At 39.3% G+C, this 25,999-nt stretch overlaps 1 protein-coding gene across 5 annotated transcripts in view; it reads right to left on the bottom strand.

Annotated features, from left to right (window-relative positions):
• tead1b (TEA domain family member 1b) overlaps positions 1–23,219 on the bottom strand; it is a 46,356-nt gene extending 23,137 nt beyond the window's left edge. For all 5 annotated transcript variants that reach the window (XM_079338894.1, XM_079338895.1, XM_079338896.1 and 2 more), the window contains exons 1-3: positions 22,964–23,219; positions 22,384–22,503; positions 9,158–9,413 (exon numbers count right to left, since the gene is read on the bottom strand). In XM_079338894.1, the coding sequence (XP_079195020.1) occupies positions 9,158–9,317 (160 nt within the window). In that variant the 5' untranslated portion in view covers positions 9,318–9,413; positions 22,384–22,503; positions 22,964–23,219. The remainder of the gene's footprint in view (positions 1–9,157; positions 9,414–22,383; positions 22,504–22,963) is intronic.
• Between the last annotated feature and the right edge of the window lie 2,780 nt (positions 23,220–25,999).

Raw genomic sequence — 25,999 nt, 5'->3', positions numbered from 1 at the left:
CAGCTACTGAGTGCTCAGACCTCTTCACCACTGAAATCACGAATGGAAGTCAGAGGATAAAGTCTGCTGATCTTAACTTTTGACTCCAGTCGACCATCTGCTTGACAAAAAAAATATTTTCACATCATGTATTGTTGATGCTTCTGAAGGTAAAAAACCCCAAAAAACTTCAGATCATGCAAAGGTCAGATATTGCATGCGTGATGCCATGGTGATCACATACACTAAAGGTATTCTGAGACATAATGGAAGAGCCTTCCTCCTAAAAACACACGTGCACACATAAATAAATTACCCCACTAACTGTAAGTTACACAAGCTCAATACCATATATGGTATATTTGATTTTAACTTGTTTTGTATTTACACAACACATAGATGTACTAGTCCCGAAAAATAACCAAGAAGTATATTTTACATACAAATAGAGAACTTCATTGTTGTAACATATGTGGTGTGTATTGTGTATTTGGCCTCTAACTTTGTAGAGCTACACTTTTTTCTTATTTAGTGGCAGGGTATTATTATGGTTATTTCCTAACTTACTCTGCACAGTCTTTTTAATGTCTTGTTAAATTCGCAAAGGCACTATAGTCACAGCTTCACATGTATACAATGGTGTTCCTCCCATCCACAGAAAACCACTCTATGCAGGCCTCATGTAGACATGAAAAGCAGGAACATAAAACAAGCAGACCTACAATTAAAAGATGTTCTTGTATTCAAGAGCTGGAGGATTGAACTGAAGATAGATAGAAGACAAGACAATCCGCTGGGTTTTATGTTTATGTACAGTATGCGTGTGACTCTCCTTTCTAACTTTGCCAGAACATTTGCCACACACTGTGATCTCAAAAACGTTCTTGAATTTAGGACAATGACACTGCTGCTTCGTATTTCTTCTTTATCCTGTGTCCTTTAATTTAGACAGAGGGCAACGATTTTTGGTCTAACATGAGACTTATGAAAACAGCAGAAGTGGAGAAAGAATTTTCTCACATTTAAATTGTCCATTTTGAAGTGCGTGTGTGTATATATATATATATATACCGTACACTGTGTATATATATATATATATATATATATATATATATATACACTGTGTATATATATATATATATAAACACACTGTATCCAAATTAGGAAGATGTGACAGTAATTGACTTTCAATTTCTGTTATATCTTCCTTATTTGAGAAACTTGAGAGAGAGCAGGGATTGACAGGTTGTTTGTCCTCTCCGGGTCAGTAGGGAGTCCTTGACCCAGGAGGAGGAGTTTAAGTATCTTGGGGTCTTGTTCATGAGTTGGGTGAGGATGAAGCGTGAGATCGACAGACGGACCGGTTCAGCATCCATAGTCATCCGGTTGTTGTATAGGTCCGTCGTGGTGAAGAAGGAGCAAAGCCGAAAGGCGAAGGATGGATGGACAGGGTTTGACATATAGGAAAGGAGCCAGTGGTACTCGAAACCAGGGTGTCCGCCCGGAGCACAATAACCTCCGTACATAGGGCGCCCACAAAAACCAGCTCACCACCGGTAGCCTAAGTTTGGAAAACCTTCAAAGTGTCTTTATAGTTCACACACGTTTTTCTTTTTTCATTTCATGTCAGTGGACATCAGTAGATGGAAATCCTAAGTCTGACCACGAGCCCAGGTTTAAACATCCAGCCAAAGCAAAATTAGGTTCTCTATATAATGCAGTGTGCAGCTGTAATTAACAGCTCTTTAAAAATCCATTTTTCTCTGGACACCAAGGAAATCAATACTTAACTTGAAATGACCTTATTGAGCTGGATAAAAGGCTTTATTGCAGGGGCTGGGTCAGGAGCAGTTGAGCTAATGTGTTCGTTGAACAGTGGGGGATTAAAGGTGAGGTGTTCTCTGAAAATCTTACAAGACATCACAAAGCAGCAGGTCACTAACCTGAGCCTTCCTGGAGACACTGAGAGGATTACAGCAGCCAACCTCTGCTGAACTGTGCCTGTATTCAGACAGTAGTGGGGAGGCAAAGACAGCCTCTTTATCACTCAGCAGGTCCAGCCTTTTCTATTTCCTCTCTCTCCACTCAAAGTGAAAACCGCGAGTCCCAACTCTGTGCATGGAACTCACAGGGGACCAATTTACACAGGCAGCCCTTGTCTGAATCATTCTATCAATTAGGAGCCACTGTGTTTATCATCACATACATTATTGTAGAGGCTGGCCTGGTCATTGTGCTGAGGTGTGCCTCTCAGGAGAGAGAAAGGGATGAAATAAATGACCAGGGAGGGAAGCCACAGTTGGACAGGCTTCTGGACTAATCTGAAAGGACAGCTGTAATTATGAGTCTCCCGAGGAACCGACTGTGTGGCAAGTCCAATGTGTGAACACAGCGCTAACAGTCAGACAAGTCCCCCCCCCACCCCCCCACCACCACCACACATTCACACATGTTAACAACAAAGTAAGACAGAGTCAAATCAATATTTTCAATCTCTTTGGATCAATTCAGCATGTGAGTACGACGAAAGACAAGCTGGCTTTGACAAATATGAATTAATACATAGTCAACTTTTTTTGTCATGAGTTGCTTTCCTGTCTTACATTACTGTCTATTGATGAGCTGAGGATGGCTTGAGACAAAGTTGTTAATGAATCCAAGTCAAAAAGATTCAACATTCATGTATGGACTGGACAGTCATTTTCATTATGACAGTCCAGACTTAATAAAAAATGTACTTGCTTTATAATAAGTGTTCGTTTGACCATGAAGAGAAAGCAGGTTTAAATTTCCATCATGGCTTAAAGCTTCCTCACAGGAGGAAAAAAACAAAACAAAAATACTCACTAAAGATATTAGGATTGGCCACATATATCAGGGTCAGACCATAACACAGTATTATATGTTAAGTTTATGATAATGATGGCTATGAAAACAGTGCCCCTTTGTTTCCAGGGTTGCTATTCAGTGTTGAGAGACCTTTCTGTATTTCACAAACAGCAGAGGAACAGATGAGCGTCTCCGCTCACAGTGGAGTGCAGTGGGAGAATAACACTGGCATTCAGATTCCATTCATATGTTGATTACACAAAATGGTCCCATCAGTGAGAGATGATCTCATCAGAATAAAAGTGTTTCATCAATAGAGTATGATGTAATCAGCATCAAACAGATGATTTCTAGACGAGAGTGTGGAAGTGACACTGCATCTTTAAGAAGCGCACAGTGTCACCGCTGTGTTTTAGTCAAACAAAAGCAGCCAATTGGGAACGTGCAACCTGAAACCAGAAGCCCGCCTCAGAGGGCCTCACACAGACCTCAGAGCAGGGACACACCCCATGTGCTCCTGATTCAGGCAGCCAGAGAGCCACAGCCTGCTTTCCAACCAGGCAGTGCAAACACTTCCGAACTGAGAGACAGGAAATCACACTGAGCATTTTCTCGAGCTGCTGGAAATATAAACTGCAAAATCATTTCTAAAACATCGAATTGTAATTCAGAATGTGAATTTCTAGGAACAGATTCACACTGAGCTAAATGTTTAGAGTATTAGAGTAAACGGTTTAATTGAAAAAGTAATGTCCGCTACTGGTCTTCTAATTGATATCCAATACATAGACAAATTACAAACACTCTTTTGATCATTTCCTTTTAATATTTCATCACAGTATAGTTTGTATCGCTAATGCTTACACATCTATGACCACCGTTTATAGTGGATGAAGGAAAAAAACAAACACATTTCCTTCAAAACACATTAATTCAAGTTTCTCCCTTAAACCTCAATTTTCTTTTTCTTGACGTTACACTCGAACACATCAGGATGGTGTTTAATTTCACCATGTACCCGACACAAGGTGACACACCTCCTTTACTCGGCTAATTAGCTTTTAAGTTTTAACACAGATTTCAACATCGGATTACTATTTCTGACTAGCAGGAGATTCTCCAAAGTGACTGGTGAGTGGCTGCTTTGAGAGGAGGGGGAGGATTGTCCAGAAGTTTTCTCGATGATAGTCGAAGTTAAAACATTTGAGTTAAATATAATTCACATTGTTGATGTCCTTGGCCATGGAGATTGTGTAAGCCCACCTTACAAGATCTGATCTTTAAATATAAGCTGCATTTCTCTTTTCCTCAAAAACAGTATCACTAAGCTAAAACGTTTTTTTAGGTTCTAAAAAAAATGCAGAACCGAGTCCTTAATAGAACCAGGCTTGGTTCCCATCCCTTCTTTTTTTCGGCGTAAGCAGCCCTGTCAGGAGTAAACGCCCAAAATAATGAGGCAGTGGGTCCGGAGACTGGAATATCACAAGCACGAGTCCCAACACGACATGTCGTCCTTGTTTACCGCAAAATGGGCAAAAGTCAGAGAGCTGAAATTTCCCCCTGAACGGTGTCATGAAATAATGTGCACTTCGAAATCAATTCTGCTGCTCAGCAACAGAGTGAAAATGTGGATCCATTTGGGGGCTCATTCATTTCAAATTCAGAGCCACAGAAACACACACATGGGTCATCGGCTGAAGAAACTAAATTCAAGACAGTGATGGTTTCATCATTATTGTGAAGCTACCACCATCTCTTATAATTGGAAGACTTACAAAGACTAGGGGAAGTAAACCAGCACTGGTATTGCGTTCAAGCTTGACATTAAATTTTGCCACTACGTCGTCATCGCTAGTTGACGTTCAGTTTAAGTGGACACATGAGGCAACACCGATTGTTTAGCCTCGTAGCCACAGTGCAGGTAAATAAAGGGAGTTGTTAAATAGCGTTTTATCACAGATAGGCTATGTCCTGACCTTACTAGATTTATTCATCAGTCAAATAGCATTCAATGTGAGTGTCATAGTATCACACTAGCAGTTCTCCTGTCACCAGCAGAGAGCTATATGGATTACAACAAGCATTATCGCTCTCTATTATCACATGTTTATTTCATAGATCGAAGATATTGGCTGATAAATCGGTATTTGATTTTTTTTCTTCCCAATATTGATATGGCTAGTGTACCAAAAAATCCCATTGTGGTTGAGGAATCGAGCCATAATTTGCAGTTGTTAACCTGTTCTTATGTTTGACCTCAGACTCTCTGTTGAGTTGAATGAATTGCAAGATATCTCCATAGCGACCTACAATGACTATATTACCAGTTTGTCACTACCCTAAAATCTTCCCTCTTAATTCAAAATGACTTCCTCCTTCACCTGCATCAATACATTTTACACCTTCGACACTTACTCCTTTTGAAGAAGACATAAAATAATTGGACTTTTTTCACTATCATGTGTGTGAAAACACGGTAGTCTTACACTGACAATGGCAGGGGAACAAATGAGGGATTATTCTGGAGATGTGTGATGCCTCTCCTGCATTGAAGTTCCTCACACTCCATTCTGAGTGAATGTAGGTGACTCAGGGAGCCTGAGCTGATCCCAGAATTCCTCATTATCCACCCAGCAGGGAGGATCAGGTCCGCTCGCTCTGTCTCGGAGCATGCTCGGCCCGGTGAGACGAGCCCCAGAGGAGCACAGCGCTGGGCCATTGGGGGCAAACCAGGTCTGCTCATTATATCTAACTCATCCTTGGCATCTCTGCAAACCAAGTGCCACTTAGTTCCCGCAGGAGGGGTCTGAGCTAGATCACTGACGAGGTGGCAGAGCAAACAGCAGTGTGGTAATGGGAAAAGCTTTATATCAAAAGACAAATGTAGACAGAGGTATGGTTTTACCAGCAGGCGAATTTCACAAGATATGGGATATTTCACCTGTTTTTGATAGCAGTTAAGTCACACTAACTTTCTGGGTAAAAGCATTCAATTAAAGGTAACTATTGTTAATAGTGTTTGGAGGAACCAAATATAAAATACACCCACTAACAAAGGCCGAACAAGTACAGTAGAATTATCTAGAAGGTGACAGTTTCCACAAAACATATTGGAGAAAAAATTACAACTGGGTACCTTGCCCTTTCTGCCACAGTAACAAGACAACATCACGGTTGTGGTATAGCCTGCAAGAAGAGCATGTATTTACATACTTATTTGTGAGTAGATGTAATACATTTGAAATGTTCTCTTTTTTCTGCAGCAACTGAGAAAAATTCACCCAAGTCACTTAGCTTGCAGGGCAACTGCAAATACATAACTCAATGAATAAACATACAATTTGGGTGAAGCGTGTTGTTTCATTTATCAACTCTATTTCTGGGTTAAATGAATGCAGCCTTGCACAGCAGGTGAATTATGCAAGTCCAGAGGCTTAGGCCTTTGGTTGGGGGCCAGTGGCCTCCATCTCACTTTACTTTTTAAAATATTCTCCTAAGTAAACTCCGGGGCCATGGAAAGTGGCCAGTGATGCTGCCTATGCAGATGTGCTGTCGTCCTTTGCCTGAGAGGAGGGCCACAATGCCAGCCAACGCTGGTCTCAGCACATCCCAAACACTTCAGGTAAACACCACAATAAGCTAAGAAGCAGAAATTAGAAATTGTTTTGTGCTGCAGCACAGTTGCTATAGAGACTGTTGCTAATTAACTGCACTCTACCCCAGGATAACAAAGGGCTTAAGGGCACTCAGGGCGGCTCCTCTTGTGTTGAGCTCTGTGGATGGAACACTATGCCATCCCCAGGGTCTCTCAACTACAAAATACCTGTCCTCCTTGTTGCCAACTTTCATCTCAGATGCCACAGGAGGTTTTCTGTGGTGAGTGTGTGTCTGTGTGCATCTGCATGTTATAAACCCTATGGACCGGGATTACAGTGCAGTATCAGCCTCCCCGTGTTAAGCTGAACCCTTCCCCTCTTAAAAGAAAAATCACTGTTTTTCCCAGGACAAATTAATCTCTTGTAGCAGTATTGAGGACCACTTTATTTTTTTAATGATCATTTCTGATGGCATTCATTGAGTCATTCCCTTAAAAAGCATCCTTTTATAAATGTAACTTATTTTTCATTTAAAATAATATATTTAAGAATTAGCACACAACTGTACAAGATGAGATTTATATTTTTCCACCTCTTAGACATGGTGGCTCAGATGAAGCGATTTACCTCTACAGGTATGACCGTTAAATTGAAAACACAACAATGATTAGAAAACAAACATTAGTAGAGCTGAGAGAAATGAGAAACAAATGTTATCACAATAGAAAAATGTCATATCAGTCGTCATGGATAATTATCACGAATCTGAGGGTCCACTAACATTGTACCGTTTGATCATTTATTTTCTTTCAGTGAGTTCTGACGGGGATATCCTTTCAAATGATTCGGAAAAATTTGTGGCGTTTCCCAGTTTTAGCCTCACATGTCTGCTGGTATAATTAAACGTTTAACTCTATCAAACATTTGTTATTATAAAGAGAACAATTATTTCACGATGATTCATTATATCACAATATTTACCAAACCTACATATGTAATATCTTTGTTGCTATTGTCTAGGATTAGAGTCGGTTGTCTTTTATTCGGAGGGTCAGTCATATGTCACAGTGTCCTTAAGCAAGACACTCAAGCCCAAATTGCTCCATTCCAAATATTCACAACACTGAGTCCATTAACAACACTCAATCATTCAATCAAAGCATGGATTATTATATATGTACTGTCCTTCCAGATTGTCCTGGTTCTATTATATACAGTACCAGACAGAGTGCCATATAATACACATGAGTTTACATAAAACATTTTAATAAGCGATAGTATCCATTTCTTGTTCGGTTGAACAAAGTGTCCTGTCATATTAAAACAATCTGTCTCCTGCTAAGCAGTCCTCACTTACTCTGATATGTTAAGGGAGAGCAAGTCTTTTGCTACTGAGTCAATATGTAACAAGATACACAGCACATCTGGCAGGATGAAGTCTTACTCTACACCACATTTGTCTCTTCAGCAGATATTTTAGGTGGATACTAGCAATAACATTTTTCAGTATTAATTTTATTTCCTACAGCATTGTGGTAGGCCTCCTTTGGTTTTCTTCCCTGTGTTATGCTAAGCATATGTTAATAATCACAATATATGTATCCATCTTGTTTGAATGCAAGATTTTCAGAGAAGCACCTATGATCTATATTGAGAGACTTTGGGACATTTTGATTTTGCTATAAATCAAATTAATTAAGTCTCAGTGAATTCCTTCTTGCTCTGTAATTTGTCAAAATGACAAAATTTAAAAGAATATTTTTCTTTTTTAATGCAATATTCAACCAGCAAGATGAACATTTGCATCATATTACTAATGTCTGTTCCATTGCAGCCTGCACTTAGCTCTGCTCATTTATAACTCTAGTAAAACTGAATTGTCATGCTTTAGTCCACAGTAGAGGGACAGCCTCTGGCAGCCTCGCTCTGTATTTAATTTTTTTCATTTTTTGCGGGGGGGATGGACAGTGGGGAGGGTCCTGTTGTCTGAGCCCACATCTTTGTAGTGGCAGCTGAGGGGATTCACTGCAACTCATAGAATTTACATTTCGTTTGGCCGGCAGGGTCACATGACAGCTGCAGGCGAATGCTCTGAGGGGCTTTCTGCTTTCACTTGACACTGACAGGCTGTGAGACAGTCCAACACCACAGAGAGAAAAAAAAATCCCTCTTTCCATGATATCATCCAGCCAGGAACTGGGGGGAAATGGAGGGAGGAGAGGGGGCACAGCTGGTGGAAGCCACAGTACCATCTGCTACTGACTTATACTTCATGCTGCTTTACTTACAAACTTGCACTACTTTGAACCAGAGTAGATGCTGAACGGTTAAACTCAGAGAGCTCTTCATTTAATATTGCATTAGTCAGCAGAGCCATGCACTGGTAGCTTATTTACTGTCTTTTAATGACTGATCCATTGTCCAACAACAGTCACAAAGTATTAATGTATTAACATGTAATTTAAAAAAATAAGTTATGTTATGTTCTGTTCTGTTCTATTTCTTAGCGAGGTAGAGATACTTCCTAGAGGCAACAAAAACAAGTCACACATCAGCCTTATTAAACAGCGCTGATTAAAAAAGTTCATTTATGAGCTTTAGATCTCCTGGTAGAACAGCGTTGTATCATCAGGACGGAGCCAGGTTAGCTGTTTCATTCTGTTATGATTGTTTTTTGCTCTGCTAACCTTCTGGCAGATGCTTTATATCTACTGTTACAGATATTGCGTAGTTAGACACACATCTACACTCACCATACATCTTTCCCTCATCAGACAGGATGATCTTTCTGCGTCCACAAGGAGGATAGATGGCCAAGGCCTCCTGGAAGCTCTGCTCAATATCAGGGCTCCACACCCCTTCTGCATCATTGTCTACCGTAGGCTTGTCTGCCGAGTCGCTCATCCTCTCCATGTCTTCGGCAGGGCTCTCGCTGCCGCTCCAGCTGCTGGGATCAATGGTGGCGGTTGGGATTTCCAAGCTGAAGCCTGGAGCAGACTAGGGAGAGACCTGGAATTCCCAAATAAACAAACACAACCAAACAGTTACTCTACACAGCAGAACAGTGGACATCTGCTTCCAAAACAACACAGTACACATGGTTAGTTGAGAGCACAATATGGAGTCGAGGCAGCCAAACAAGCTTGGACATTGCCAAAAATGTTGTTGACTTGATTTACAGTGGATGTTATGGGGTTTAACAATTGCAGTTTCTCTCATGGACTTGTAGCACCTTCTCATTAAATGACAGAACACAGGATAAATGGTTTCATTTTTCACGTGTTTCAGAAAAGCTGAGCATTTTGGAGTCAGACAGGTTATGTAGTCCATGTCTGAAAAAAAGTGTTTTTGTTTTTCCATAGCCATGTTCATGAATTGAATTGAACATTTTTAGATGGAACGGTGACAATGCAAAAATGGTTTATACTTTGTTACAGACGTGTAATATATAATAAATGTTTGCACTGATGTTCAAAACATGTTCTAAAACATGTTCATGTGTGATATGAATGAATGCAAAAGCAGTCAGGAAGAACACTGCTGTGTTCAGGCTGGAAATAAAGAGTTTTGCACTTAATTACACAATGGTGACTTTATTGTGTTCTCTGGGAATTCAGACCGAGTGCCCCCATGTGTGGACATCATTTTTCTCAAAAACAACATCATGTAAAAATATGATGCTTAGTTTTTATACTTATCAAGTTCAAATAAGCCCAAATAGCAAAGATAAATTAAAAATGCTTTCCAAACAAGAGCTTACAAGGTTAATTGTGTCCATGCTTCGGAAATAGACAGAACAAATACCTCGACACATATAAGACATAATTGTCTTAATTATGGGTAAACAAATTATTTATCCAGGGGAGAGGATGTTTTAAAAAGCCTTCTCTCGGGCAAAACAACAAAGAAGAATACAGCAAAGGTCCATCTTCTAAAGGCCAGTTCTCTGAGCAGTTCTTTGGGAAGAGAAGAAGCAACAAGTGGCTCTATACTAGATTATTTAACATACATTTTATATTGTTGAAGACATCTACAAGATCATAAATGTCCCTGACTAACTCGTACCATGTGACCGAAAGTGTTTGTTGTCACAGTATTTTTGAATACATGACATAACTTTCTGCACTCTGCATCACAAAATGGCTACATACATCCTGGTAACATAATGACAAAGGATGTGTAATGTTTTGGTTATATGTATCTAAGTGGCTCCAGCATCCATTCAAATGGCTACTGTGGATGTTTTTTACAGATTGAGGAGTTTCTGTCTTCCGTTTGTAACTAAAATCCAGTAAGGTTTTTTTTGTTTTTTTTCTGAAGCTCTGCACTCTTTCCAGACAACTGCTTCCTCCATGAGCAAGATTCCATTCAAGCAGCACAGGCTGTCAGGAAGTGGGAATAGCAGCATATGTTTCTTTCTGCATGTCAGTTTGTGAGGGGGGAAGGGGGGATGGGAGCAAGCTGTTTTGGGGGGGGGAAGACTCCCAGAGAGCAGAGAGGGCTTTTACTGAATTCCGTTTTTGTGTGCTGACTGCTGACACTGCAGAATGAACACACAAACTGATGAGGGAGGGGAGGGAATTTCCATTTCAACCCGGGACTCTTTCTAGATGTGCTGCTCTTATCCCAACCAAATGATGAACTATGCTGAACTGTGATAACTTTCAGCTTTAATTTTCGTACGAAGATGGAGGATGAGGAGGATTTTTGTTTCCATTCTTTTAAGTCAAACGCTGATTTGAAGTTGTAGTTTTAAAAGCTTGAAAAGTATCTTATGCTTTATGGAACAGTGTTGGTGAAAGTATAATCTATTCAAAAAAACTATTGAAAGCTAAATCATTTCATCCCACATTTTTCTGTATAGTCATAGTCATTACACTTGTTTCTTTGTCATAAAAATCTATATTTCTTCCATGAGAACTGGTCCAAAGACTCAACAAATCACATTTTTCACAAAAAACAATTCAATATTTCAGCAAAAATTAAACCATAAACTGTTTCTTTCTGGACTGTTCTTTCCTAAAAAAGAAAAGTCTTGGTTTTGCTCAAGATTTCTGCCTCTTAAAGGAAGTGTCTTCTTACTAAGGATGGGAATCGTCAGTCACCTCACGATTGGATTACGATTCAGAGGGTCATGATTGGATTATCAAACGATTCTCAATGCATCACGATGCATTGCAATGCTTCTCAACTTTGGATCTGTATACAGGGTTCATTTGTACCCATCAATGCAAACAATTAGGTGAATTTAAAACCTTTTTATTCAAAATCTTTGCAACGAATAAATCCTACCAACAGCTGCCCCTTTGCAAAAATATAGTGGGCCAGTCCATTGCGTTAATAATCGATTATGGACTTTCCTGCTTCGATGCAGAATCCTTCAACAAAGCATCATGATGCATCTTAGAATCCATTGTTTCCCCCACCACTACTTCTTACCACAGTAACTTTGGTAAGTAAGAAATTAGGAGAAAGAAAAGGAAACATTATTGAAATACCCAAGTAAAATGTAAAATCAACAACAAAATACCATTATGTGCTTTTACTATATTCTAATCTGTGTCCTTTAGTGGATACTTTGTGATAAGCTTTTAACAAATTCAGATGCAGTGTACAAAAAAAACTGATGCAAAGAACAGATGTGTGGAGAATGTGCAGACAAATTAGTCAAATGAAGGTGAATAAATCATGACTGCAGACTAGCATCAATCCAGCATTCATAAATAATATGTTGAGAAATTTACACTTTGTTCTTTCTTTGTAATAAAATAACTATACACTGTTAACTTTGTCTCTTTAATAGAGGATGTGCATCAATGTTCATGTTTGTGTCGACTGTTCCACTACATATTGTATGCCAGAACTTATATTGTACCGGTCCAAATCTTTTACTGTGTGGAAAATAAAGTATGTGGGGTCATTATTCCCTTGAGTTTAGTTTCAATCCTCTAATCCTTGTTCCTAGTTGCTGCACTATCATAATGTTGATATGATATGATAATGTATGATATGTCCATTTTATACCACTATGATGTGGCATGTGGTGGAATAATGTAAGAGGAAATGAGTGAGGGGTAGGGTTACTCATGTGTGCACAGTAAACAGTGACTGCTAACTTCTACTTTTACAAAATGAGAAACCAGACTATTGTCCTTAATATGGATCTTTTACTGAATATCTCTGCAGAAATGTTGATTAAGTTTGACTTAGGGCAGGTGTAAAATGACTATCTTACAGAGCTAATCAAGTACAAGCCAATTTTTTTTATTTTATTTGACTTAAAGTATTGAGTACTCTTATACCTTAGAGGCTGCAGTGCACATAAGAGAATAGGACTCTAAAAAGGTTGTTTAATTAAAGGACCTCCTTTATAATAAAGTGTCATGTAACACTAATTATGTGGCATCATTACTCTCACTTTGATTCCAGCGTTTAAAAAGAAAAAAAAATAAGGTATTCCATAAGCAAACTATGTAGTTGTCCAGAAATATGATCTTAATTCAAAGATTATTATTCTGTTACGGATGCTATTAAAATGTATCGCAGTACAATACTTGCCCTTCAAAATACTTAAGTAAAGAATCTTATTTTAAAAACTCCTCAAAAATTACAGGTAGACAAAAAAGCAACTCAATTAATGTAACATTAACACGTGTCTATTGTAATGTTTATTCTCCGTAAATAACACAAATTCATCCCCTTCCTCAATAGATTTTTTTTGCAGACTGTGACAAGTATTGGATATTTCTGTCTTGTGCAAAATGTGAATGACCTGGCAGCATTTTCAATGAAGACGGTCTCTTAGCACTGTAGAATCTACTAATTATGTCTGTCAAAAGAAGGTATGAATGTCACCCGTGGAGACACTTGTGGCTCCAAGATAAGTGCATACTTCTGTCTTTGCAGGTTCGCACCATAGAAATGGTCTTATTTGTGAGATGCAGGGTGAAGATGGCCTGCAATGCAATTAGTGAATATGGCAGCTAAGCAGAGTAGCTGTTACATGGCATTATAGGAAATCACTCTTACCGTGAGATTACATAAACCACTCACCAAGCTGGAATCCAGCTCCTTAAATTAAGAGAACCCATTTCACCCATCAGACAGAGCAAGGTAATGAAATAGCAGATGAGAGGTCTCAAATGTAATTTTCCATGTGGAGTTCTTTTGTGCCGTTATCTCAGAGGGTGCAATAATGATTCTGTGAATGACTTTTGTGCACCCCATAATGGCTCACAGTATTTAAGGCCACAGTGTGTAAAACTATAATTACCCTGTGATTTCAAAACTCAACATCCACATGTTGTAAAGACATATTCTGGCCTTTGCATAATTACAAAAGCAATGTCAGAAGTATTCCATTTTGAGCAACACGTAACTAAGGACATTGAAAATGACAGACATTCCATTTAGTTTCTGTCACAAACAAATTAATCACCTTGGAAGAGCATGTTTGGAATGGAATGAAGTGTTTGACAGCAGGTCTTTGAGGGCCTTGAGAGGCGGTAGCTGGGAACGCGCAAAATATAATTGAGCGAAAAATCTGGAATGCAAGAAAACGACTTCAAATTAATTTGTTTAGAAGAAATTAATACTCAAGGTAAAGTTGATGCATGCACCCAGTGTTATAGACTAAATCAAAAACAACGAAACAATGAATCTGAGGCTGGGAGTTTAGTGAAAAGAAAATAAAATAAAACATTTGCAGCACACACTTTAACTATTGCAACTTTAAAAAAAAGCAAAGGGCTTCATGGGAAGGACATTTTTAATTACCACACTCACTTTTAACCAGACTTCACACAGTAAGTCACCATTAAACTTAGGTAGATTGTCAGGACAAAACTATTGATTGTGTATTGCATTTTCCTTTAGGTTTCATGAATAATACGGGGTACAGACGAATGAATAAACAAGGTTTTCAATACCAATTTCCTAAGGTCTACTGAAATCTCACTTAGGCTGTCTCTGTTATTGGCAATGGCCCGGTGTTTATTTCATGCCTCTTTGAACCGACAGGCTTAGGTGCCATGAATCTGTCTGATATCATCCCACTCAAACGTGAGGCCTGGATCCCAGTGCCCTGTAACCATCAGACCACTGTGGGATCAATCTTTGTTTACCAGAGAATGGGATTGATTTACAGGTTCTGTCAAAGCAGCCCTCTCCACCTGCCGCAGACAGACAAACACGTAGCAACAACATGACCTGGACAGCGTCAGATATGTGGGCAGCTCAGAAAGATGCATGTCTAAAAGGTATTTCACTTTGAACAACAGAGGAAGATTATCTGTGTATCTAAGCGACAAAAAAATGTGCCCGTGTCCTGCAGGTAATACCAAAATATGAATAAAACAGTGTACCATTCAAACGTGAAATGTAATGAAAGCTCAGAAGACATTTGCCTATCAAAAATGTGCAGTGCATTCCAGACAGCATGTGCCAGTGTCACAGTGGTGAGGAGTGTGAGCGGAACACATAAAGCTCAGGAAATTAAAGCTGTAAATAAAGGTCCGTCAGATAAAGGATCTCCTGACAGTTATGAGAGCAGCGCAGGCCGAGGGTTGGCCGCTGGCTCATTCAGGACGCGTGCGGATGGGCATGAAAAAACAAATCACAGTGATGAGCATGAAGGCCACCATTTGCATTTAGCTCTGCCAATTCACACTGACGCTCATCTCTTTTCTTCTTCCTCTCCAGCCATATTTTATCCCCTTATGTACTTCTTTTATTTTTTTGGCTCTGCTTTCTTTTTGTTCTTTTTTTTTTAGAAAAATCTGAATTTCACACCAAACTCCTGATCTAGATAAAACTGCCTCTAAAGACGAACTGAGCGGCTGGTGAAGCTGACAAAATGAATTGTGTCTTTTTATAAATATTAACCAATTATGAATAATCTGACCTGACTTTTAGGAAGAATTTGGCTGCATTAACAACATACTTTAACAAATTATTTTGCAATATTACTGGTAGCATAGATATGATTTCAGACAGGTAAGTGCATTGAGTTCTCAATTTAACCTAAGTCCACTTCTTGTCTCGTCTTTCTTGGTTGAAGCTTCCCAACAAACAACTTTAAAATCTAAAGACAAAGCAAAGAACTGTTGTTGTCTTTTTCCAGAAATAAATGAAAGTGAAGGAGGTGAATTGAGGACAAGGCTCTCCACAGATGAGTGAATACAAACGTTCAAAAAGGTAACATATTGTCCTTTATTTTTAAAGATTATTTTGGGGCTTTTCGAGGCCATTATTGTAGATACATGACTGTGGACAGAGTCGGACAGAGAGAGTGGGGAACAACACCCAAGGAGCCGCAGGTCAGATCCAAACCTCCGTACATGGGGCGCCTGTCCAAACCACTCGGTCCTTTACACGTCTACAGTTTGTATCACCTCTCGTCCATCAAAAACATTATTCGTTTTACTAAGAAATCCAACACAAAACTGTAAAGTTTATTGACCTCTGTCGCCTGCTGTTATTGGAATTTTATGTTTATCAAAGGACAATGAAAAAAAAAAAAGAAGCAGAAAAGGTTGACAATTCTTGTGACACACTAAGACAGCAGCTGTCTTCAGTGTAACAAACATGGAATTCAAACCAAGAATATTTACGAGTGATCAAAAACCACAAGTCAGTCACCCTGCTTTGTTAAATAGAAAGACCAACACCTGAAAGTACAGAGTGACACTAATAAATTAGGATATTATAACAGTCGTTTTTGTTATATGTCTGGGAGCGTTTAAGGATTTTCCTGTTTTGAACAAATATAAATGAAAGTTTAAGACCAACAAAGAACTTATAGAGCTCCACTGTCAGGGGAAAACTTTTCAGACAGAAGTGAGCCTCTCTGCTGGACTGGACATGCTCCTTCTGTATGAACATGGGCACTTTCATTTTTTCTTGCACACATGCACAGTACTGATACTTAAATACTCACAAGGGCAGCAAATGTGTATTTCAGTGAAGCTGAAAATAGTACCCAACAAATGCTCTACTTTTTGTGTAGCTTGAGCTATATTTTAAAGAAATGTGTATGTATGGGGACCCAGCACATTGAGCTTCTCTCTCTCTCTCTCTCTCTCTCTCTCTCTCTCTCTCTCCCTTTTTTTTGGTACTGGTACCAAATCACCTTCCATGCAAGCTACAGTGGGTCAGTGCTTAAAAGCTGGAGGTAAATGATTGCATGCTAAATTGTCAAGAGACAATCCTCATTAGTGGCGAACACACTAGACAACCAACAAAACAGTACTATGGATAGTTGTTCTGAAGTGGCAAACTACTGTCAAAGAATTGTTTATTCTGAGATACAAGTTTCCTGCATTACAGGGTAGGTAATTTCCTCCAGATACACTTTTAAAGATTTTGATTTAAATTGTCTTTAGGTCCGGATCACCCAGCGGTTCAATTCGGTTCGTGTTGGTACAGCACGTATTTTGCAGCATTTCCATTGACTAAAGTTGGGAAAGATGCCCAAATGACTGATCTGTACCGTCATACTTTTTGGGTCCCTTCTGTTGGGGTGCCAAGAATAACAATCTGACCCTAAAAGGTGGAGCTAAACACTGCAGTCCGTTGATTGGTCGAAAGAATCGTCACTTTCCATGCGATAGCGGCAAACACAACCCCGCCATGTTTAAATACACAGTCAATTGTTTACGTCTGTATTTCTCCTCGCGGCACACAGCCTTCTCTGAAACAAAGCTGGATTGCATTTTGTAACAAAGAGTCACATGCCAATGACAAAGTAGATGAATTGCTGGATGTCTTCCATTGTTGGTTTTCTTAATGTTTCGCGTTTCTCTCCTATTATTTATTAGTAGAGTAGCTGTTAGCTATTAGCTGCTATGACGTGACGCTATTTCGTAACTGACGCGGCTATAGGCATCCAGCTTACACAACGTCTACCAAATATGGCACGGTTGGCTCTGGAAACGCAAACAGGATGAGGCTTTACCAAACCAAACCATACCACAGTGCTTGATTAACAATTCATGTGCTCTGAAAAAGAAACGAAAAAAAATCTGTCATCTGTAGCGGTTGAAAACTTGTGCAAACTTCCACCAGTATCTGCTCTTGGTACACATTTTATGAACCAATCATGCCTCTGTCTCCCTGCTCGTTCTCTCCCCCATACATGCATGAGCTGCAATCCAATTGTGGACCAATGGCACTAGTGCATGTACTGTAAGAGGGGGGTAGCAGCTTTTAAGGGATCACAAAGGGGAGGGGGTGGGGGAAGACGAAGCAAAATCATGCTAGTTTTCAAAATGATCTACCTTGCCTTTAAATACTTGCATGTGTTAAAACACAAGGTTCCAAAGATTACTGAAAAACGTATCAAATCCAGGCTGTTTGCACCAACATACCCGCCACTCTTCAACAGTCTTCAATTGTGGCAAATCTGAAATGTGCATTCACAGCTCTGCTACATAGTTTAATTTGTAACAAAGAGTATCCAACGGGTGCCTTATAAGACATTTTAATTCAAATAGTTCCTGTTTGCACAGAACTGCCCACCACTTAAATCAGAGGTCTGCCACTGAAACATTCGTAACCGAAAATGATGTAGCTAAAATTCACTAAGAGACATTAAAGGATTACAAATTGAAAACATCTTACTTTTTTTTTATGAACAAAAATAACAGACAGTCTGAAAACTGGAACGATAAATGATGTATTGTTGGTTGGCAGCGCAGCTAATCCATGCCAATGATTCAATAATAAACCAACAAGACTCCTTGTTGAAGATGTGTACTATTTGGGTCTATTAAACACATCAAAGAAAGAAAAAAAACAGTCTGGACAATGCTCCATTGCTGTGTCCTGGGCTCAGATTCCAAACTAATTTAGCAGGAACAGCCTGCATATTAATGTTGGACGCTCACCCTCCAGTTTATCTGCGCCTCCACTGAATCCAGGGCACCTTCAGGGCAGAGAGAGCCTGCCTGATCTGTGTCGCCCATGATAACAATACAGCGACCATTGATGAAAGGTCTTGTGGGAATTTATTACAAGCAACGACTTGGGAACACAGTGCCAGACAGACTGAATAACCCGCATTTGAATACAAGCCACAAATTATACACAGTTTCAGTAAATGAAGTGACTGTGTGCTTTTTGTTCCATGGGTTTCCTTTCACATCACTACGACTACTATGGCCGGGCAGCACTGAGAGGGGAAGTTGTTGGCGCTGAGATTTCCTGCTTTCATTGTGGTTGAGAACTTAAATTGTTTATAGTGGTTTCAGAAACTGACTCATCAAATGATTCATGGTGTACATACAGTGTTGCTTTTTATCTGTGTAATCACAAGCAGCTTATTCAATTGTCTTTTTATTCAAACAAGAGTACAAAGAAGAAGTGCACATCCCAGTGTCAAAATAACTTCTGAAGCACTTTACGTCAATAATGAGTGGTTATGGCATAATGCTGTCTAAATGCTTTTTTTCCCAGCGCACATGACTGCCATATGGTAAAAATTATAAGGCTGTAATAATACAGCGGTATGACTTCAAGGGATTGGAGAAGTTCAATCAATGGTGCTTTAAATAAAAGTAAAGAGGATCAAACATGACTTGTTTCTTTTGAACCACAAAGTCTACTACCGCTCCTGGGAATTGAACTCAGTGTGTCATCCATAAAAATGCACAAGGAGGGAAAAAAAGAAATGTGTTGCTCTCACTAAGGTGGTTGACAGGGCCAAAGTGCATTTGGTAGCTGGCAGTCATTTTATGGCTGCAGCACTGAAGCAGATTTACTTAGATGACGTCAGTGGCTTTGAGCCAGCTTTTCCTTTTTGGTGGCACTCTCGGCTGGCCTCAGTGGGCCCTGCTCAAACTGCTGAGCAGCAGCGCATACTCTAAAATTCCCTTTCTACACCAGGGTTTACCTCAGGGCACACACAGTCTGGAAGCCTGCAGGAGTGTCCTCTTTTTAAAGCAGGCTTTGACCAAGGAGAACACTGATGTTTGATGTGATTCTCCCTCTGCCACACATCACATCTAGTTACACGATTAATGACAGTGTGGCCAGATTCAATTACAAATCACAGATCTTTTTCTCGCCCAGGATTTTTAGAACAAAAAAAATATTATCGGGAATTACTGTTTCAATTATATACAGGAACATAATGTGTTCACATTCCCATGAGGAACGTCACCGACTCGCACCACAAATAGAAAACATTCCTTGTCATATGCTTGCAGTACATTTGCTTTATTTTCAGTAAAATAAAGCTTTTATTTTTAACATCAATTTTCTGGTAATCCATGCATAATGGATTATACGCATACAGCAATATTTGTAAAAGATACCACAGCTTTTACCTCAAAATTCAAAAAATGTAATCCAGCTATAAAAACATTATTATTAAAGATCTGAATGAATGGAAGGGCTACCAAAGATTAAACCTACACACACAATACAACTCAAGAGAAAGAGGATTCTCATGATTTGTTTGGAAGTGAATGTCTTGTCCATTTAGTGTTAAAAAAAAAAAACATATGAACTTCTCAAAATTCACAGTGAGTCAAAATAAATCCGTTGACAGAAAACTTGAGAACTATTATCTCAGATGACCTTAATAACAAATTGAACTGCTTCAACGATTGGATCGATTTCAGACGTATGATAGGACTCTTGATGAACAACTATTAATGCGAGTGTAAATGTAACTTCTACTTCTAAAAGGGAAAATAAATACATCACTGCTCTATGGCACCTGTTGCATAGACGCAGAGATTACACAGGTGCCTCGCATGAGCAGATGGTTCTGACTGTCAAACAAACCTAAGATTGATATTTGACGTTATTCTTACCCTTAAGCTTTTGGTAACTGTAAAAATAGCCAGTGAACAGTATGAAATACTTCTTTAGTTAAAAAGAAAGCGATGTGACTCTAAGTTTTCTTTTTAACATTCCTCTGTCATGATTCCTTTAATGTCTCGCTGTATAAATAAACTCGCCTTGCCTATACCAAGCTCAACACACTTCGCTGCTACAAGGGAATTTGCAAAAACGAAATGAATCAATATTTTTGATGTGATTCCTTGTACAGGACAATGTCCAAACACAATGAATAAATATTTCTTCAAAACAAGATCTGCTGAAAGTTGACAACCCCTTGAACAACATCCAGTGAGGTCAACCGGAGAAAAGACCAGCCTCACTTCGCTCCAAGTAAGCAACACGGTCCGCTCTGTGCTTCACAAAAGCACATCATTCTTTCCACACTTCACCAACGATAGACTTCACTCTCTGTTGTGCTGCCCTCTGACCTTAACGAGACACTAAATCTGAAGGAAAACTGTTTTAAAGTTTAGACTGTGGTTAAATATGTCCACCTCAGCACGCACTACATATACTTTCTCATACTCATTGGCTTCTGCTTTCATCTCAATCCCTCTCTTTTGCTCATGAATAACTGTAACTGAAATAAAGAATAATCCTCGAACAGATGGATAAAGGCTCAGTGTCATCATAGCTGCTAACATGAATGTTGTAGTCTTCCGAATGAATTACAGTTATTCATAAATGTGCTGCGTTATAGCCGATGGTAGTTTGGGAACTCCTCGTTTAAAAGGCAAAGTCTCATTCAATTAAACAAAAACAACATAATCCTTGAAAAAATGTTGTGCAGGCTTCCCTCCAGAAGGTCCTCTGGTTGTATAACCTGGAAACAAATAATCTCTCAAAAAAGAAAAATTATCAAGTGTTATTTATTCCCAGCAAGGTGCTTTGCTCCGGGACGTGTCTGGTGTTACGCCTGACTGCATTTAAATGGTTTCCTGGAAATGATAACAGACCTGTTCATGTTAATGAAATTAAAGATATTGCTTCTCATACTTCTTGTTGTCTATTCTTTCTTGGGATTTACATCAAATGTTACACAGCACTTGACTGAAAGATACATTTGTGAAGTACCGAGAACCAGATGCCTTTCTTTTGCATCAAAAAAAAAAGTTGAAGTGACAAAAAAATAGGTGAAGTATTATGGACAGCAAATTGATTTTTGTTCAAGAGCCTCCTTTTGAAGCAAGTTCAGGTCTATGTGCCACTCAGTGATGTCGAGCCTCCACTAAGCTGATTACAATACAGCAACTTTCACAAAATTGACATTTTGAATTTTTCAGAGAAATTTTCAGTGAATACTTGTTTTTCTACCATACAATGCTCTCAAATGGTACAGCTGACTGGAGAGCTCACAAGAGTATGAATGTGGTTAATTCACATTTATTTTGTAATTACTTGCTTAATTAGTGAAGTATAAGGACACCTTGATTGAATCACAGCAGCATATCTGAGCTGAGTAAACTGTGACCTGATGACCTGGCTGGGCTGTTTGTTCAGAGTATAAAAAATCTGACAGTTTACAGAGGTAAATATTCAGTCAAGTGACAGCAGAAGGCCACAGAGAGCAGATATTTAGGGGGTGCATTCACTTTTTAAAACCAACTCTGCTGTTGCAAACTGTTGCCATTTTTTTCTCACAACAAAGCTATGTGACTGTAACCATTGTAAGGAGTCAAACTTTGCAACACATGCGCGCACACACGCACACACACACACACACACACACACACACACACACACACACACACACACACAGCTGGACAGGCAGTTGGGGGGAGTTTAGTTTTAGCTGACCATGCATTTCCCAAAGTAGAGTAAGGTAAAGGAAAACAATGAAGCCTACACCCCAAAACTGCAGCTCCTAACATCAAATATGCATTTTCCTTTATTTCACGGTGACTTCGGTTTAAAAAAGATGACGTGAAAATATTTTTGTAAAAACGTCGGTTAAAAACGAGTACATTATTTTGGACTTTAGTTAGGGAGGAACACTGAGGAGGAGCAGGAGCTTTGGGTTAATGTTTCCCTCCGGTTCACTCGATAGAGTTACAGTAACAACATGGAGAACAGAACACAAACTGCTGAGAGAAACATGCAAAAAAAACAACAACAAAAAACATTTACTTACTCTTGACTTCGATGGCGTTTCCCAAAAGGCACCGTCAAAACGTGTTGAAGCAACAAGTCTCTCCACGGTGTTCCCTTCGAGATGGTCCGAAAATGGTCCAACAACTCCCGACTGAGCCAACTACGGAGAGCAAAACAGCAGCGTTCACCACCGTCATCTTATCAAAAAAAGGGGATATTCGTGCAGTAATGTTGTTAGTTCCTCCTGATTCCTTCTTAGAGTTTCCTGAGGATCTAACACGGGACACAGCAGCATCTGACGCTTCTCATAGGGGCGTAGGATCGGGCTTCTTTTCAAAAAAATGTGAAAAATGTCAAAGATTTTCGCTGCTATGTCAGAGCAATAGGCTACAACCGTGAGTGTTCAAAGTGAGCACCCTGTTGCAACAGCGATCAGAATCGGCCATCTATCTCTGCGATGGAAACAGACGACCTAACGCTACTTCCCGCTATGGGATAAAGAGTAAAACACCTAAATAAACCAACATATTTAATAATAAATTGTCCAATATTTGTAAACTAAACCAGTGAACAGAAGTCTACAGCCAGTTTGGATACCTGCAACTACCATTGAAACTTACCTCGTTATTGATATCTCATATAAAATGTCCCTTTCTTTTGGTAATGGGATGTTACATGGTATTTTTTAATACTATGTCAAGTTATTCTGGTGTTTCTGGGCCAGCCAGGAAGGTGTAGGTGAATCGCTTCGCGCACTGACAGAGATGCGAAGAATGCTCGGAATGAGAAGAGGAATGAAATGAACGCAAAGAGCGAGTTTGCGCCGGGGCGGAGCGAGAGGTGGCGTCATCCCGAGCCCCGAGCAGCCAGCCTGGGCAGCAGGCAGCAGGGGCAGGGAGGGTACAAAACATCCCGAGAACCGACGACGCCTTTAAGGACACCGCAGAACTCAGAGATTACAGTTTTCTCGGCCGTAAAGGCAACTCGTACTGGAATCACCGTCCGTCGCTATCGTTGTATTGACAGGTAAGTCCCTCTCAGATAAACACAAGCATACAAAGCCCATTTCTAATGTACTTTTGGCTTTAGGTAGCCTATTTCTACTCCGCTAGGCTCACTAGTTTTTTACATTAGTTCCAAGACAGTTTGCATATCCTACATTTGATTACATTTGCAATATGCCAAACGTCTTAATGCGAATAATATATTTTACTTTCACTGAAGTTAGATCTAGAATAGAGCTATTTACCAGTAGGCTATACATCTTTAACGTTAGGTTATAGACTATTGCTTTTAAAGATGCAATAATTCATTATAGCCTATTGTGCACTAAATGTATTTTTCTTTAAATTTGTTAGTCTACAAAATTTGTGCTCAATAATCATCATTTTTCTTAGAGTTTATTAAGATACTAAATCTATATTTGCCTAAATTAGAGCCAATGAAAAGATTTTTAAGGGTAAGCCAACAGAAATATTGCCTAATTAGGACTATATTTAAGACATAGGCCAAGTGAAGAGCGATGACTTGAGAGAATCTGCACCTTTGTGTTGGAAAGAAAATATTTGAGACAAGAACTGTTCATGAACATAGTTAGATTGTGTTTACATAATGTTAATCTTCCCAAACATAATTGTTTCAGCCTGGTTTCTCTGTCATCCATCATTTTCTCCTCAAGAAAAGACTGAAAAGACACATTCTTTTTTAATTGATAGGCCTACATTCTTTATGGTAGCCTTTATGGACGCCCTAAATTGAGTTCAGTCTTTTGGGGCTTCCGTAGTTCACAGGATTCACAGTGGCTGACTTCATGCGATTGACCAAATTCAAACAGGAGAGAGGGCAGGATATTGAAGCAAGCAGTCATACAGATTGAATGTGATGAAACTGATGGATAAACAAACTGTGGCTTCCATATACCTTATAGACAATATGATATAATCCCCAATTCTCAATTAAGTTGGGATGTTGTGTAAAACATCAATAAAAACAAATTACAATGATTGGCAATTCCTTTTCAACCTATACTCAATTGAATACACGAAAAAAAGACAAGAAATGTAATGTTCAAACTGATACAGTATTTTGTGTTTTTGGATATATTCACTCATTTTAAATTTGAAGTCTGCAACACGAGGTTCCAAAAAACGTGGGACAGGCACAACAAAACACAGGGAAAGTTGGTGAATGCGCAAAAAAAGCCTGTTTGAAGCATTCCACAGGTGAACAAGTTTATTGGAAACAGGTGAGTGTCATGATTGGTAAAAGGAGCATCCAAAAAAAAGGCACAGTCATTCACAAGCAAGGATGGGGTGAGGCGCAACAGTTTGTGAACAACCTCGTGAACAAATAGTCCAACATTTTAAAAACAACGTTTCTCAACATACAATTGCAAGGAATTAGGGGATTTCGTCATCTAAAATCCTTAATATCATGAAAAGAATTAGACAATCTGGTCAAATCTCTGCACTTAAGAGGCAAGGCCGTAAACCACATTGAGTGCCCGAGACCTTCGATCCCTCAGGCGGCACTGCATAAAAAACCAACATCATTCTGTAAAGGATATTACCATGTGGGCTCATGCACACTTAAGAAAACTATTGTCACTTAATACAGTTTGTCACTTCATCCACAAGTGCAATTTAAACCATGCAAAGTGAAAGCCATATATGAACAACACCTAGAAATGCAGCTGGCTTCTCTGGGCCCGAGCTCACCTGAGATGGACTGGTGCAAAGTGGAAAGTGTGCTGTGGTCTGACGAGTCCACGTTTCAAATTGTTTTTTGATATATGGACATTGTGTCCTCCAGGCCAAAGAGGAAAAGGACCATCCAGATTGTTATCAGCGTTAAGTTCAAAAGCCAGCTGTGATGGTATGGGGGTGCGATAGTGCCCATGGCAGGGGTAACTTACACATCTGTGAAGGCACCATTAATGCTGAAAGGAACATTTGGAGATACATGCTGCCATTCAGGCGATGTCTTTTTCAGGGACGTCCCTGCTTATTTCAGCAAGACAATTCCAAGCAACATTCTGCACTTGTTAAAACAGTGTGGCTTCGTTGTATAAGAGTGCGGATACGAGACTGGGCTGCCTGCAGTTTATACCTGTCTCCCATTGAAAACATGTGGCGCAATATGAAGCACAAAATACGGAGACCCTGGACTGTTAGGCAACAGAAGTTGTAAATCAAGCAAGAATGGAAACAAATTCCTCACATCAAGCTTCAACAATTACTGTCCTTAGTTCCCAAATGCTTATTGAGTGTTGTTAAAAGGAAAGATGATGTCACACAGTGGTGAACATGCCCCTGTCCCAGGTTATTAGGAACGTGTTGCAGACTTCAAATTCAAAATGAATAAATATTCGCAAAACAATTTTAGAGAATGTCCCAACTTCATTGGAATTAGGGAGTGTATGTATTAATAAGCATTTTGATTGATGGCACCATACTTGTTAAAGTGGCATCCTGACATCCATTCAATTGAAACTGTAAAACCAATGTAAACAAAACATGTTCTGTCCTTTAACAGTTTGAAAAAATAGAGATATTTCAAACAAGATGTCTAAATACCTCTTCTGTTTTTAAATGCTATGTCGGCCATATTTACTTAAGTGTAAGTTCAAAGGGTTACAGACACAAAACATAGTCAAA

The sequence above is a fragment of the Symphodus melops genome, assembly GCF_947650265.1.
Source record: "Symphodus melops genome assembly, chromosome: 3".
Lineage (NCBI taxonomy): Eukaryota > Metazoa > Chordata > Actinopteri > Labriformes > Labridae > Symphodus > Symphodus melops.
Note: the sequence above shows the minus strand (reverse complement) of the source record. Positions and strands in the feature narration are given on the sequence as shown.